The following is a 15,868-nucleotide window of genomic DNA, read 5'->3' on the forward strand; positions in this document are numbered from 1 at the left end:
ACACGTTCTTCATATGGCATTAATGACAGCAATAGTGAATTCTTTTCCGGTATATTACCGATAACGAAATGTGACAGATCGTAAAACAAATCACAAAATTCGAAATCTAATCCATGATGAGAATGTTGTAGGTATTTACTTTTTAAATAAATAATAAAAGCTTATTTATATAAAGAGTAAAAAGTAATTAAAGCGGTGTCCTGTCCTTATTTACGAACTGCCTTTATTCTCTTATTGATACTTCGGATTACTTAAAAGATGGAGAGTGAGGGCTTGCTTTAGTAATTGTTTTATTCTATGAAGGGAAGTTAAGACAAAACTATGTAATGTAATCTCTCATTCTATATCTTTAGTTGTTCGTAGTAACAGAAAGTTAGCGAGGATAAGACAAATGCTTTGTCAAGTTTAGCACTGGTTTACCTAAACCTATCAATTGAAGGTAACAGGTATCAACCCACAAATCAATTATAAATTTAGAGTATAGCATTTATACTTATATTCCTTCCTCTTGAATCACAATATCAAAATCATATATATCGCTGGATTTGTTTTTGTTTGTCTTAAATGTTTTGGTTGACTGGAAGAAATCCCATTGGGGATAAGTCCGCCATTGTACATATTCTTCTAAATCCAATAACTGTTTTGCAATTTGTTTTATTTATTTTTATGTGCAATAAAGAGTTTACAAACAAACAAACAAACAAACAATATCTATTAAAAAACTGCATCAAAATCCAATGTGTTGTTTTAAAGTTCTAATCTGTCCCGTATTATACATAGGTATATATAAAGGTTTAAACATACATGCATACATAGGGGCAGACGTGGGAAGCCACTTTATTTTATACTAAAGGCCGCCCGCGACTTCGTCCGCGTGGAATCAATCCCGCGGAAACTCCGGGATAAAAAGTAGCCTATATGTTATTCTGGGTCTTCAGCTACCTAAATACCACATTTCATCGTAATCGGTTCAGTAGTTTTTGCGTGAAAGATTACGAAACATCTATACTGACATACTCACAAACTTTCGCATTTATAATATAGTATATATAAATAATTAAAAATTATTACGTAAAAATATAAATTTGTTTTTCATAAGTCTATTTTTACGATTATTTTTAAATGTCATATATGTCATTAAATATAGTTATGTAGCTAAAATATTTCAATTCTCTAATTAAAATAGCTGCATTTTTAATTATCATTTTGACTACCCCGTTAGGGATTAAGGCGTGATTTATGTCTACGTGATAAGAGTATATTTATAATTTAAGCTATTTAAAAAATAAAAAATTGTTCGTGTTACAGGGTACGAATTTTAAATGAATGAACGCTGTAAAATATCTTGAAATCATGCCAAAGATATTATTGCGCAGTCTTCTAAAAATATCTTGTTAGATTTAGTTCCACTCAGTAGAGTCAGTATGATGAAGACGGTTCTTTAGATTAAATGAAAATATAATCTGTATAGTACATTACAATGAGTGCAACTGCAGCATCATTAACTTGCCCAATATGTGCTCATACTGGTGTGTTTGATTCCGTGCAATCTTTAAGAGATAGATTGATTTACGTGTCAACGAATAAAATGCTGTGCCCAGTGTGTCAAGAGGAAGTTGTTGGCCTAGATAAATTAACTATTCATTTATTTAGCCATGTAAAATTATTAACCACACAAAATCACCCCGAAAAAGAAGGAATTAAAAGCAATGCAGTTTTACAGAAGATTGAAAAGCAAACCACGTCACAACAAAAGAAATCCAGAACAGGTGCAGCTAAAAATAAGACAACAACACAAGTTTCACCAAGTGACCCAATTAAATATGTTAAAATATTTCCTAAATTACCCGTAATTTCATTAAAAACTGTGCCTGTAATAGACATATCGCAAACTTCTGTAGAAGAATGTGTAGCGATGAATAATCCCATATATATGCCGATCAAAGCAGAAAAAATGATCTTAAAAACAAACACAACGTGTGACATTTGTGGTTTGCAGTTTGTGGATACTAATATTCTGAAAATGCATAAATGCATAATACACAATTTAGATGAAAACACTAATGAAAAAATTACCCGCTATGAATGCCATATATGTCCTAAACATTTTAAAATGAGAGGATCTTTGATGGTGCATTTAAGAGTAGCCCACTATGGATTTTTATGTGGAAATAATGCTGGTGTATCAAAAATTGATAAAGAAGAGTCTCTTGGAAATAATGCCGATCAAATTTGTAATGATAGTACAAGTATAGAGAGAAATGACAATAAGCAGTGGCAATGTGATGTCTGTCGGAAATGTTTTACTACCAAATATTTTCTAAAGAAACACAAGCGGCTACATACAGGTTAAAAATTGGTGTATTTTGAGGTAATTCATACACTAACCAAAATTAATTTTAAACTGAAGATATTTTCCTTTTTTCATCATTTTATGCTTTTAATGCAATTATATTAAACTTTTCTAACGTACAAATTAACACAATCTTCACTTGCTTTTGTAGCCAGTCATTGTCATTTAATTTAGTTTCATCAAATAATTTTTAATTTTATGATAACATTTTGTAATTAAATTTCAGGTGAAACTCCTTATGCTTGCCCTCAGTGCAACAAAACATTTACATTTCAACAATCTTATCATAAGCATCTTTTGTACCATAATGATGAAAAGCCACATACTTGTAATTATTGTGGTCGAGCATTTAAAGAGCTATCAACCCTTCATAACCACCAAAGGATTCACACCGGGGAAAAACCGTTCTCATGTGAAACTTGTGGTATGTCGTTATTTTGTTATATTTTTGGCTGTAGTTTTATGAATAGTAAATTTCATGCGTTATATGCGCATACGAAATTTCATCTATACCCACGTGATTTTGCCCAATAAGTGATTCGTAAATTAAAAGTAATAAAATGCAAAGATGTGTTGTCTCTGAAATTAAATTTTCGTATTGATAAGATTTGTGAGGAATAAAGAGGAAAAAATGCCATGACTATTAATTCATTATCTAATTGATTCCGATGTAAGTAGTTCCAAATGGAGAGACTTTGATGAAATGTAAAAAGCTTGGTAAAGCGTAAAGGTAAACTTAGTGAATAACCCCATTGGTATACGGTGTAAGTAAGTAAGTATATGCTTGTTCCTAAAGTGTTCGTTAATTTATTTGAATTCCTTCAGGCAAAAGCTTTAGACAACGAGTGTCCTACCTAGTTCATCGGCGAATACATACTGGTGTGATGCCATATAAATGTACTGCTTGTGAAAAGAGTTTCCGTTATAAAGTAAGTTCTAATCATATTTTGATGTTGTCTTATCTACCTAACAAAGTACCAAAATATATTTTGGTACTAGTTCATCGGCGAATACATACTGGTGTGATGCCATATAAATGTACTGCTTGTGAAAAGAGTTTCTGTTATAAAGTAAGTTCTAATCATATTTTGATGTTGTTGTTGTTTATCTACCTAACAAAGTACCAAAATATATTTTGGTAATAAACTTAAACCAAAGTCCGAGACAGACTAAGAATTTGTACAAAAAATTGTAAAATTTATGTTTAATTTATAATTTTGTAAAAAATAGCTACATATACCCACATACTCAATATAAAATTATGCTATATTTAGTAGAAATACAAATTGAACATTGGTGTAATATATCGTTCGTATATCATGAAGAGCTGTATTCTTCGTTTTCAAGATTAACATAAGATTTGTTTTTAAAATTGATTATTTTAATTTTCTATTTGTCTAAAATCCTTGTTTTCTTACCTATTAAAAAAACTCTTTATGATTTTACTTATGGGTGTAATCAAATCAAAACATTTGTGGCAGGCTAAACACACCGTTTATAAATATTAACATACAAACATACATAAATCACGCATCTTTTATCTAAGGGGTAGGCAGCAGACTTCATCTTTACACTGGCCACGTTCCCTGCAGATTTCTTTGGCTTTATCGACATTCTTATCTCTCTACTCTAGGTTTGACCTTTTGCCGGAATGTCCCCGATTTAATCCAGGTATTTCCGTCTAGGCCTTATCACTCCCAATGTTTCCATTGGGTATTATTAACTTAATCCTTTACTTTCCACTAAGCAGGATTTGTGTTTTACAGGTGTCACAGAGAACGCACAAATGTCCGGCAAAACCTCCAGGAATAGTGATTCGACAAACTGGTGATTTAGTAGAAAAACTAAAAATGAAAAAGAAAGATCCAGAATTGTCAGAAGAGAGATTGGATAACAATTCGCTACAGTATCCCGAAGTTTCTGAAGCTAACACAGAATTAGTTCGTTCTGGAGCTAAGTTATCTTTAGAGGACACGGAGTCAGATAACTTCAAATTAATATCTGAAACATTTATGGAAAACTTCGATGGAGGAAATTTTACTAATATGGCGTTACCAGCAGAACCCGCAATCAGACAAAGTGGCACTTCAAGAACTGAAGGTGTTTTTGATCCTAACATAGAGGAACTTATAGATTCCCTACCGATATTAGACAAAAATGTACCGTCACCTTCAGAAATCCTTAAAAATTTATGCTTATCACCAGAAGACTACAGCCAAACTATGTTAGAAGAAAATAGTGATAAACCATACGAATTATACAAAGACTTTAATGAATATATGTTATAATAAAAAAATATTAACCCTTTAATTATTATTGTCAAATATAAAATTTATTGTGAACTTTTTAATTTTTGATAAATATATATTTCTCCAATAAAAACTAAAAAAGTATCAAAAAACAAAAATTTTAACAGAAAGTATATCTTAATGTTATTTTTATTGCCCAAAAGATACTGTCCTAATACAATACATTAAGTAATATCCTTTACAGGCACGAGAGCTCGAAAATAATGAAGGGCCATGTTCTGCTGTATGGCTAGGGATGGAAATGTGATTCAGTAGGTTACTGCTCCATCGACTAACTAAAATAATCTCAAATAAACATTACTATGTTTTTTCTTCGCTACTCTTACGAGATGATTGAAAGGTCCTATTCCAAAATGCAGAAAACCATACAACAGCAGTCAGCTTCATTCGACCAGTTCCAGTCTGTCCGAGGTCTGACCGACTCGGACAGACTGGATTAAACTTGTGTAATTAAATGGCGCAGTGACACAGTGCAGCGTGTTACCGACAGACGACTAGCAACTAGCGACACGCTTCATGGCCTGTTATGGATTCGTTTTGCCCGGTAGACCCGCAGCTCTCCTTGTTCCAGAGATAGCCCCTAAATAGCGGCAGGAATAAATAAAATAAAGAGATTGCAAAAATACGGTCTTTACTTTTCCACTGACAAAACGAGACACCAACAAAACACTATTCAAAAAATTACAAAAATAAAAGAAACGTTCTTAAATGCAAAATTTTTGGTCATCCCCAAATAGTGTGTCTATTTAGTTTGTGATCCCCAACATGGCCCTTATACTAGAGTATCCACAATTTGACTTGACGTAATTTCAAAAGTAACTTCAGCGCCCTCTTTCTAATGTTTTCGGACTTTTTCGATAAAATTCTCGATCTGTGACGATTCAACACACTTCGCAGCTTGCATGTTACAAAGAAAAAAAAACACAAAGGAGGTTTTGAGAAACCAGCTGTTTTTGTCCTCAACAAAGTGCTTGAAATTTTGTGGAAAATCAGTATGGATCTAAATTGAATAGTGTCATTTCATCTCAGAACAAGTGACATTTTACGAACTGCATGTGCTATTTAGTTTTTTTTTTAAATTCGTGTTTGTGGTAAAATAATCGATTTGGACTTGGTGAAACATCACTTGCGATACATGGACTAGGTACGGTTTTTGTTGTATTACGTCTTATTTGTAGAACTTGAAATGTGTGTAAATTAGGCCAACTTTTGTTTTTCTCTTATAGGATATTGTCCACAATCTCATTGTAACGGTAAGTCCATTACAGAGTAGATTATTATTTTTTAAAACATTGGTAAATAGGTAGGTCCTACCCACTTTGTTCACTTTCTGCGTCTGTTTTTTTTTTTGTTGCAATATGTGGTTGAAGCTGTGATGTAACAAATCTTTATCATTACCTGCAACACATAGTTGATAGACCTTAAAAAGTTGTACTTTAGATTGAACTCTTGTTGTAAATTGAATCTGCTTACAAAGTTTAAAATATCTTACCCACATTTATAATTTCTGTCGACCATAGTAGTAGTATGCGTGTCTCATTTGAATATGCAAGGCTAAACTTATCTAAATATTCAAGGCAATATTTCATTTTATGATTTTTGAGATTGTGGGTGGACTATGAAATTATCTTACAGCAAATTTTCTTTGTTAACTAGGTACCAACCTACCTATTAATGTTTTATCCTAAACAATTACATTATTAAGGTTGGAATAAATATGTATAGTCTATTAATTAACTATTTTTAATTTTTTATTAATACCATCAAACATGAAAAAGAACATTAAAAAATATCTTTAAATAGACTCATTTTTTGTTTAGAAATGAGACAGTAGTAAGTACCTTGGTTGGTACAGGTATGGGCATGCACAGTTTTATAAAAGGTTTCTGGAATACATAATTCCATTATAACATCCAGGAAAAAAAATGGATAAAATTATCTCCACATTGCCACTAGCTCCATGATTTTGTGATCCATTTTATTTGGAACTAGTGATATATCTAATTTACCCTATGGCAATCTACAGAGTTGCTCAAATAATAAAAAAAAGAAGAATACAAAACTAATAAACTGAACTATTGATTAAATTATTACTACCAGTAGTTCCATCATGGAACTGTACCATGATACTAGTTCAGACTAGTATCATGGTACAGTTCCATGATGGAACTTATTTTCCAAATTTCATATCTGGAGGATTTTTAGTAGTAAAATAATCATATTAACAATAAATGTGGTTTCCATCAGAAAAGAATGGCTGGACTGATTTGCTACTGCTACAAAGACAGTTCATTAGTGTTTGTTAGCTGACTAACTAATGAACTGTCTTAGCTGACTAACAAACACTAATGAACTGTCTTTGTAGCAGTAGCAAATCAGTCCAGCCATTCTTTTCTGATGGAAACCACATTTATTGTTAATATGATGATTTTACTACTAAAAATCCTCCAGATATGAAATTTGGAAAATAAGTTGCCAACCTAAGATGAAATGTTGGCAACCAGATAAACTGGGAAAGTATCAAAGCAAATAAAAATGTCAGGCAAATTAGCTTAGTTTATTTATGTTTATTTATTAATAAATTTATACATTACATTTATATTTCCTTTGTTGGTATAAGTATGTCTTTTATTTGTATTTCTATAAGTATATTATTGCTAAAAAAAGTGACTTGCCGCTTTTTACTTAATTATATGCTTATCCTTTATCCCTTCATGGGATAAGTCTGTCATTGAAAGGATTTATTTATTTTATAACTAGCTGTGCCCGCGACTTCGTCCGCGCGGAATAGTTATTTTGGGCATCATTGAAGCCCTCAAGGATTTTTCCATTATTTCTTCACTCTTAATAGTTGCAGCGTGATGTTATATAGCCTAAGGCCTTCCTCGATAAATGGTCTATTCAACACAAAAAGAATTTTTCAATTCGAACCAGTAGTTCCTCTTCAGCTTTATAATATTAGTATAGATTATGTACTATTTCTTGGAAATGTGTAAATTTCTATGCAATAAAGATATTACAAACAAAAAAAGGGTAAAAATTGTCTATAGTGTGGATTGGTATGTCCTTAGTTAATTGTGAGTTGTAAATGAGTTTCAAATAAAAATTTAATAGCTATCTAAATTAAGATAGAATGTAATAATCTTAAATCTGGGGGCTAAAATATGTATCCTTCTTTCCCTTCATCCACATTCATCACTCTTAATGCAAGTTTAGGACACTTTTGAACTGACCTTTTAACAGGTAGTTTAATCCTTCCATTTTCAACATTTTCCATTCACGACCAGTTAAGTTCATTCATCTGTTTCATGTGACCATCATCATTTCTACCTTAGAAAAACCACCATCACAAAATTTTCTTATCATTGTTTATAATATAGCCAGGAGACTAAGACCTAATGTCAGTTCCAAATATCACTTATTTTTTTTTAAGTAATAATAGGTACCTACTGCCTGACCCTGAAAATAATAAAAACAAAAATACAAAGGCTAATAAATTTCAGATTCTTCTTTTAGGCAATGGGCTACCATATCAGCTATTGACCAGTTTATGTGGATCTTCCTATTTCAGTCCCATCATCCGGATTTATAAGTGTTGCATAAAGAGTATCCGATGTTTTGCAGGTCCCTGTTGAATTGGCAGGGGTACAAGGTGGCAGGGTCGCGTCCGTATCGATCCGTCTCGCGGCCCGGCCGCCAGCCTAACACCTCGCATTACATTACCTATACTTTAACAGTATTTGTATTGTTTTGTTTAAGTTTCCCCTTTCAAAAAGAAACTCACGATATAAATATAAATATTGCAATCTTTTTGATATAACTAATTCTGTCCAATCCAAACTTCAGACAAACGGATTTCTAAATAATTATCCGAATTATGAATATGGATTGAATGTATTTTGCGTCAGAGGTCTTATTAGTGATATTGCTAAGCTTATGCCAATACCGATACATCCCATACACCTTTTTATTAATTGATAGACTTTATACTTGGATAACAATTTTTATTTTCTTTGTTGCAAAACCAAAAGCAATACTTTATCATGATCGATGACGCACTTAGGTTGGTATTGGAATAAGTAGTTAAGTTATATTTTCTAAACTGAGAATGCTTATTGTTTTCTTAGGTATTTTTCATCTTTCCAGTGAACTTTGCCTTATCAACGAAAACAAACGAAGTATTGTATAATACGGGCACGTTAGGAGTTTCGAGTTGACTAGATATTAAAAAGTAGTAGGTACGTGTATATGTAGAACGGGCCAGTAGGTTAGGATCACAAGCTATTTATACAACATTAAAATCGATGAAGCATCAAAGAAGAACCCGTATGAGTTGATTGTAGGATTACAGTTTGAATCAAAGCAGTCATCAAATTTTAGAAATACGTTACTAGCGTTTTCAAACTAATGACACATTCCAATGTGACCTATTTTAAGTTTCAAGTTTAGTTTCAGACGTTTCTGGGTTTGTCATATGAACAAGGAAGATCCTGTTTTAGATAGCTATAGCTACAAAGTAGTTTATTATCTGTCAACACGTGTGGTGTGGTAATGCCTTTGCCTGTTACGTAACGTGACACTCACACTAAAATAGCTCAACCACCTGTCTCAGCTTCGAACCAACATGGAGAATACGTCCGCATTCTAGTATTAGCTACATGTTCGCCTAATCTAAATAAATACTCCGCCCGCTTTGGGTTGACAGATTTATATTGCCTGTCCATGGACGTTTCGCTGCACGTGCAGGAAACTATCGCAACAATACTGTCTTTATTGGGCTAGTGATGGAACGGAGAATACGGTTTTGATTCTGCAAGAAACCAGTCGAAAGTTTCTTTAAAACAGGTGCTCTCACTGACTTGGAAAATAAAGAATACGTCCTACTTTCGCTCGGCTGTGCAGTTGTGCAGGAAGGGTAGCTTCTGATCATTTTGCTTGAACTAGTACCTATATATAACTAGTTGTTGTCCGCGGCTATGCTTACGAACATTGTTGTAAAACGCAAATTCGTAAACAGTATGTTTATATATAATCAACTGTGTAGCCAGTGATTACTTTATAAATATTGATTAATCTGTTTGAAATCGATTTATTTCGAAACAAATATATGCCTATACACATTTTAATGGAAAATATTTTTTGAAATCAGTTCAGTAGTTTTTGAGTTTATTAGATACGAAAATACTAATCTTTTCTCTTTATTATTAGTGTAGATTATTGAAGTTGTGTATATAGATTTTTATTGACATTGTCTTTAAAGATGTTAAATCAATTTATGAGATTCAAAATAATTTCAACAAATAGTTTTATTAAAAGTATGTGACCCTATTACTCCTTGTGCTGCTGTTAAGCCTGCAGAATTATATACAATAGTGGCCTAGTTGCGCATATTGCGTAAATGGCCGTAGACTTGAACTCATTCTAGCGACAAACAATACTGATGTACTGCAAAGTATACAGTCATATTGTTTTAGGAATAAATAAACCATTTTCGTGTACTTTGAACATGACGCCGACAGTGCTACGTTTTGATAATAAAGTTATTTATGACAAAGATGAACCAACGCTATAAATATCATCAAAATGTAAATATTCTCCCATTTCAATATTATTAACACCATTTCATATTCAACCTACAATAACGCGTCTGTTTGGCCAAATATTTTAGCTTTTTTAGATGGATACCGATTCAACCAGTCTAAAGGGTCAGCCCATCAATCAAGTAGAACAAAGGATAGTTAATATTGTTTCCAACTCTTGCAATTGCAACCATCCATACTTATATAGAACCACGTTTTTTCTCTTACGGGTCTTCTCTCTTTCTAATCGGAGCAAACTGTATTGCCATACCTCGTTCAGCTGTATGGCATCGAGATTCAAATTGCAACCATGCTTGGTGATTTTATCAAATCTTTAAACGAACCCGCTGAGAGCTTTGTGGTCGGATCGTGGTGAGTGAACATTATGCAAGATGCTCGCGGGTAGTCGACTCGAAACCTTTTGGCTCCGGCGCGGTGGTGTGTTGCGACACCATAGCTTTCACCGCCTGGTTCGATTCGAAAGCGATGCTCAAAACTTTTAACTTTTCATTATCAAACTAAATTCGTTTTATATCCATTTGATAACTTCCCTCCCGTGGGAATTTTGGAATAACATGTAACCTCTAATAGCTCAGCTCCACATTATATTCTATCTCCGTGTACAAATTTCATCAAAACACGTCAAATAGATTTTGCGTGAAAGAGTAAAAAACACACACATCCTTAAAAACGTTCACATTTATAATATTAGTAGGAAGTAGAATTAATAGGATTTGTACTATCATTTAGTAGAGTATTCATGTCATAAAACACAACACAAATATAGAGCTTATTGCGGGTCGTTGATCAGTACAGTTATTTATAGAAAACTTTGTAAAGACTCACTCTCACCTTAGACCTCACATCGTTTTTGTTCGCTCGGTACTTTATTTTCGAGAAAAGAAGATACTTTATTTCTGAATCATTATTGTAAGTATATTTAGCTAATTGGGTCATGCCACAGATCAACTCTTAAAACAAATTTGCACGTAGGTATAAATGCCAGTGAAGAAAGAATAAGTGAATTTTAAAATAGCCTTCACAAGTCTCAGGATTCAAGAAGAGTGGCATGACTAGTTACAAAACTACGAACTTTGTATAAATTCCGATTTATTCTACGAAGTTTATTTTAATTTGTTTGTGATGAATGAAACAGAATGGAGGGATTGCGGAAGGTGGAAAGATGTAACATCTATCTAACCCTCGAGGAAAGAGGCGGGATTATTATTTGTATGGAGCGGGGAAGTATGTAGCTTCAGTATTTTTCACGCGTTTTCTACTGAATCATTACCAATCTTTTTTAAATTTAGCGTATTTGCGTATAATTAAGGATGGAGAAGATTGAAGGTATACCTTACAACACGGTAAAAATATAGATCCCGTAGGATTTGCGATAAACCTGTATTCTTTTGTAAGTGGCGCTAAATTCGTTGGTTTTTATAGGAGGAGGAGTTTAATATTCTAACAAAGTTATATTGGATCGTTGAAATCAATAACATGAAAACTTGTTTGGAGAACTGGATTCGGAAACCATGTAGACTTTACTTTTCGCCGCCTGTCCCTGGCGCGCTTCTGCTTGTACAGAAATAGGGCAGCTTATTTTATCTGCGACCGGTCTACTGACAAGCCGGTATATTAAAACATACCTTCTATATCAATACCAACAACTAAATACATGTGTTGGAGTGTCTAGGGTTTTATTTTAGCCTTTGATGTAAATAAGAATTGATTTCAGACTAGACCTTCAGTCAGTAATAACGCACCCTAGTTTAATAGAGTGCTGCTCTGTCTGGCTTGTGTATAATTTGCAGGGGGATATCATAGAAGGGTCTACGGAGGGTTCGTTGAACCTGTAGGGCTCCAGAGAAGTCGCGTATGTTTCGGCGGCGGGGGCGCGGGTGCACACTGGGCCGGTCGTTGACTCCCCGTGGGGTGCATTGTGCACGGTGTATCCCGACTAAACACAGATTGATTTCGTTGCACTCCCGCTGACAAACGATACAACGTTTCGTCTTTCTTCTGGCACAAATGTAAATCATGACGGCTACGACTAGCTGGACCCCGCGCAGCCATGTGCCATGCCAATGTTTACATTATCGTAGATTGACTTGGCCAACATACCGGGGCATGAAAGATCTCAAGACGTCACTTTACATACTGAAAGTAAATGTAGTAATTAATTTAATTACTACATTTATATATAATACACAGGCTTATGAACTTCAGATTCTTCTTTTGGGCGATGGGCTAGCAACCTGTCACTATTTGAATCTCAATTCTATCATTAAGCCTAACAGCTGAACGTGGCCACGTTCTTGCTCTGTCTATCCCGCAAGGGATATAAAAAGAAGAATCCCAAGTTTGTAGACGGAGTGGTCTTATTCTTTTTTATTGGTGCCGGGAAACACACGGCACATCAGAACCAAATGCAGTAGACTACACGGTGTAGTAACTAAACTTGATAAGCTTAATTACTGCTCAAATGTTTGATTGCATTGTCTACGTGTTTTATAAATAACTTTATCTTATTTATGATAACTTGAACAATAGCTCACTGAGACGCTATAGCTTTATTTTATTATTACTATTCCATACTTATTAGCCATCCACCCACATGTCTGTTTATCTTCCCGAATGCTGGGTCAGAAATAAAGATACCTAACTTAAATATTTGTAGAACTAGAGAACATTCGATTGATATGAGGATTAGAAATAAAATTTCCCCACATGTTTCGTATTCAACAAAATTAAATAGGTACACCTAGACAATTTAAAAAAAACGTGATAGTTATAAATTACTCAAGTTACCGAAGATTGGCGGCACAGGTTGGTGGTATTTTGGCTTGAAGAACGTATGTATTGTTGAATTGTATAGATAGAATTATTCCATACAGCTAAGTATTCAAAACCATATAAAAACTTGCTTCCACTCTTTTTTTGCAATGAGGCACTAATTGGATTTTGTTATATTTGCAATAGCAACTTCCTGCGAGATTGTTTTTATTTATTTATTATAACTTCTTTGCACAAAATACAAATGTATAGCAAAATTGGCGGACTTAATGCAATTATCTACCAGTCAACGATTGAGTCTGACAGAGAACTTTACGTGGGGTCAAACTAAATAAATATGTATATTTATACCTACACAAAATATAAAAAAAAATAATTATAACATACAAACATAAAAACTAAAATAAATCTATACTAATATTATAAAGCTGAAGAGTTTGTTTGTTTGAACGCGCTAATCTCAGGAACTTCTGGTTCGAATTAAAAAAATATTTTTGTGTTGAAAAGACCATTTATCGGCTTTTGGCTATATAACCTCACGCTGCACCTATTAGGAGCGAAGTAATAATGGAAAATGTAAAAAAACCGGGGTTAATTATTCATTATTGAGGGCTTCAATATAACAATTCCACGCGGACGAAGTCGCGGGCACAGCTAGTACGTAAACAATATAGGTACATAAATAAATAGTTGCAGCGGTGTTATTCCTAAATGAAAAATATATAGAGCAATAAAGTCCATGCAGGTAGGTTGTCGTTGTTGCCAACAGCGTACAGTAGTTTTCGATGTGGTGTCGAGGTGAGCTGGTTTCGCACGTGGCCGTTGCTGCACAACCGGGTTGTCGACCTGTGGCCTTGGGCCGTAATCTTAACACAACATAAGAAACAAAAGCCTTAAAACAGGTTCATTAAGATTCAAAATGTAGCATCTCTTACTCCTCTCCAGTGTTTTTGGCAAAAACTATAATACATTTAAAATAAGACGCTGTTATATTAGTTATTGGAACGAATGGATAAAACAATATCAACCTAGTTTTATGTAAAGGTGATTTAGTGCAGAGTCTGCGCTGTGGTATAAGGTCTCTCGACAGTCATGTTTGCCAGGCTCATTAATTTCATTGTTGTCTGTGGTCGTGCTCATTAAGTTACAATTATCAACAACATTATTATTACACTAGTATGTAGCTAACTTCTTCATCACTTATCACTTACTTAAATAAAATAGTATCTCTAGCTGGTTTTCTTGCAACTACTTGTATCTCTTAAGAATTCTTCTTACCCTACTGGTTCGTGTTGTTTATGCTTATGAAAAAGGAAAATTGTACAGATCGGCGCTAAGGGAAATTTAATTATATATTCGCAGCAAATAAACCAATATATTTGGCATGGTGCTTTTGAACTTGGAGTCAAGGAAGGTCGCGTTGGAATAACAGACACTTGCGTCAAGGATTGTATCTTTTTTCTTCGTTTTCGGTTCGCTCATTGCCAGTAAGACAAATCACTCTTTAAGGCTAATGACGTGACCATTTATATTTAAAGGCAATATCACGTTTATACTGGAAGTGATCTGGTTGGCTTGAGAACATAAACTTCAAAAATGTTCAAATATACCTGTCCAGTTCAAACCTCGAGGACCCGAGCGGACGATATTTGTAAAATGGCTCTTAACAATACCGTACACTGATATTTACCTGACGGTACGCACCTGGTGTTCCGAGTATTTATGTTTTTATGGATTGCAACTTGAGATTGAATCGTAACTAGACAGGTTTCTTCAAACACGTTAACTATTGTTATTATTAGAATTGTATCGATAATATGTAATACTTATACGTTCATTTGAAGTTACTACATATAAGCTATGTTACTTACATATAAGCTAATTGTTTTGAACACTTCATTTTCGTCTTTTACTCCATAAAGGTGAGAACCATGTTGAAGACTTGTCATTGTTAGGAATTATGATGTTTCTTTGATTGCGTAACTATCATTTAAGTCATTAACAAGCAGAGGTTACTGTTTATAAGAGTTTAGAACAGTTAAATAGGCATTGGTTTTTCAGTTTTTTCCTGACTGCTGTTGGTCAATATTTTTATTTATTAAGATTTATTTTGTTAGAAAGCTAAAATGTAGTCCTAAAGACAGAGATAGGACAGGACTTAATACGACAATCCCATTTCCTTAATCTACCTGATTCCAAAATTGTTATCTCCCGAAATGGTAATGTTCTAAATAACAGTTTGAAGGACTACATTAGAAAGACGAGATGTTATTTATTGTTTTTTGATTCGGCGTATTTATGCAAGTACACCATGCATGATGAAAATGTGTGACTGAATCAACAGCCGACCTATCTTCGTCAAATGCGCGTCAGTTTACGGAGGAAATTATCATAAAGTACAGTTAGCGTAGCGTTTTATCGAACGGTGCATAATATTTCCATGTAATGATTTCCAAGCGGGTTCCAAAGGAACCCGTGCCGACCGGACACCGCGATCTGCGCTGCGACAGGCGTCGGGCGCGGTCGTTCACCAGACTTGGCCCTTTGCCCCGCCTACGGGACAGATACGATGCTCTTGTTTGCGTACACGCAACCAACTCGTTGGGAATTCACATACAATAAAAGTGATCACTTTGATGCAGTTATTAATTTTGTAATATCTACCTATAATCACCGTACAGTCAGTCAGCATGATCATGTTGATCATGCTGACTCCTCTAGCCCAGCACCTATGTCCTCTTTTGTTGTTGAACACATCTGTCTTCAATACCAAAACATCCATTTCAATAGAATATTTTATTTCACTATTAAATACCTACTTGCTTGCGCAAGTA

The 15,868-nt window shown here is 34.0% G+C and overlaps 2 protein-coding genes across 3 annotated transcripts in view; both read left to right on the forward strand.

Moving 5' to 3' along the window:
- The first annotated feature begins 1,142 nt into the window (after positions 1–1,142).
- LOC106136924 (zinc finger protein 397) lies at positions 1,143–4,684 on the forward strand. The gene is made up of 4 exons (XM_013337598.2): positions 1,143–2,348; positions 2,580–2,777; positions 3,179–3,282; positions 4,120–4,684. The coding sequence occupies exons 1-4, from the start codon at positions 1,481–1,483 to the stop codon at positions 4,639–4,641; spliced, it is 1,692 nt and encodes a 563-aa protein (XP_013193052.2). The 5' UTR covers positions 1,143–1,480; the 3' UTR covers positions 4,642–4,684.
- An 890-nt stretch (positions 4,685–5,574) lies between these two features.
- LOC106136947 (E3 ubiquitin-protein ligase TRIP12) overlaps positions 5,575–15,868 on the forward strand; it is a 49,122-nt gene continuing 38,828 nt past the window's right edge. The window contains exon 1 of one of the 2 annotated variants that reach the window (XM_060954491.1): positions 5,575–5,915. The gene's annotated coding sequence lies outside the window, so the exon portion shown is untranslated. The remainder of the gene's footprint in view (positions 5,916–15,868) is intronic. The other variant, XM_013337638.2, reaches the window with a different exon arrangement.

The sequence above is a fragment of the Amyelois transitella genome, chromosome 4, assembly GCF_032362555.1.
Source record: "Amyelois transitella isolate CPQ chromosome 4, ilAmyTran1.1, whole genome shotgun sequence".
NCBI lineage: Eukaryota > Metazoa > Arthropoda > Insecta > Lepidoptera > Pyralidae > Amyelois > Amyelois transitella.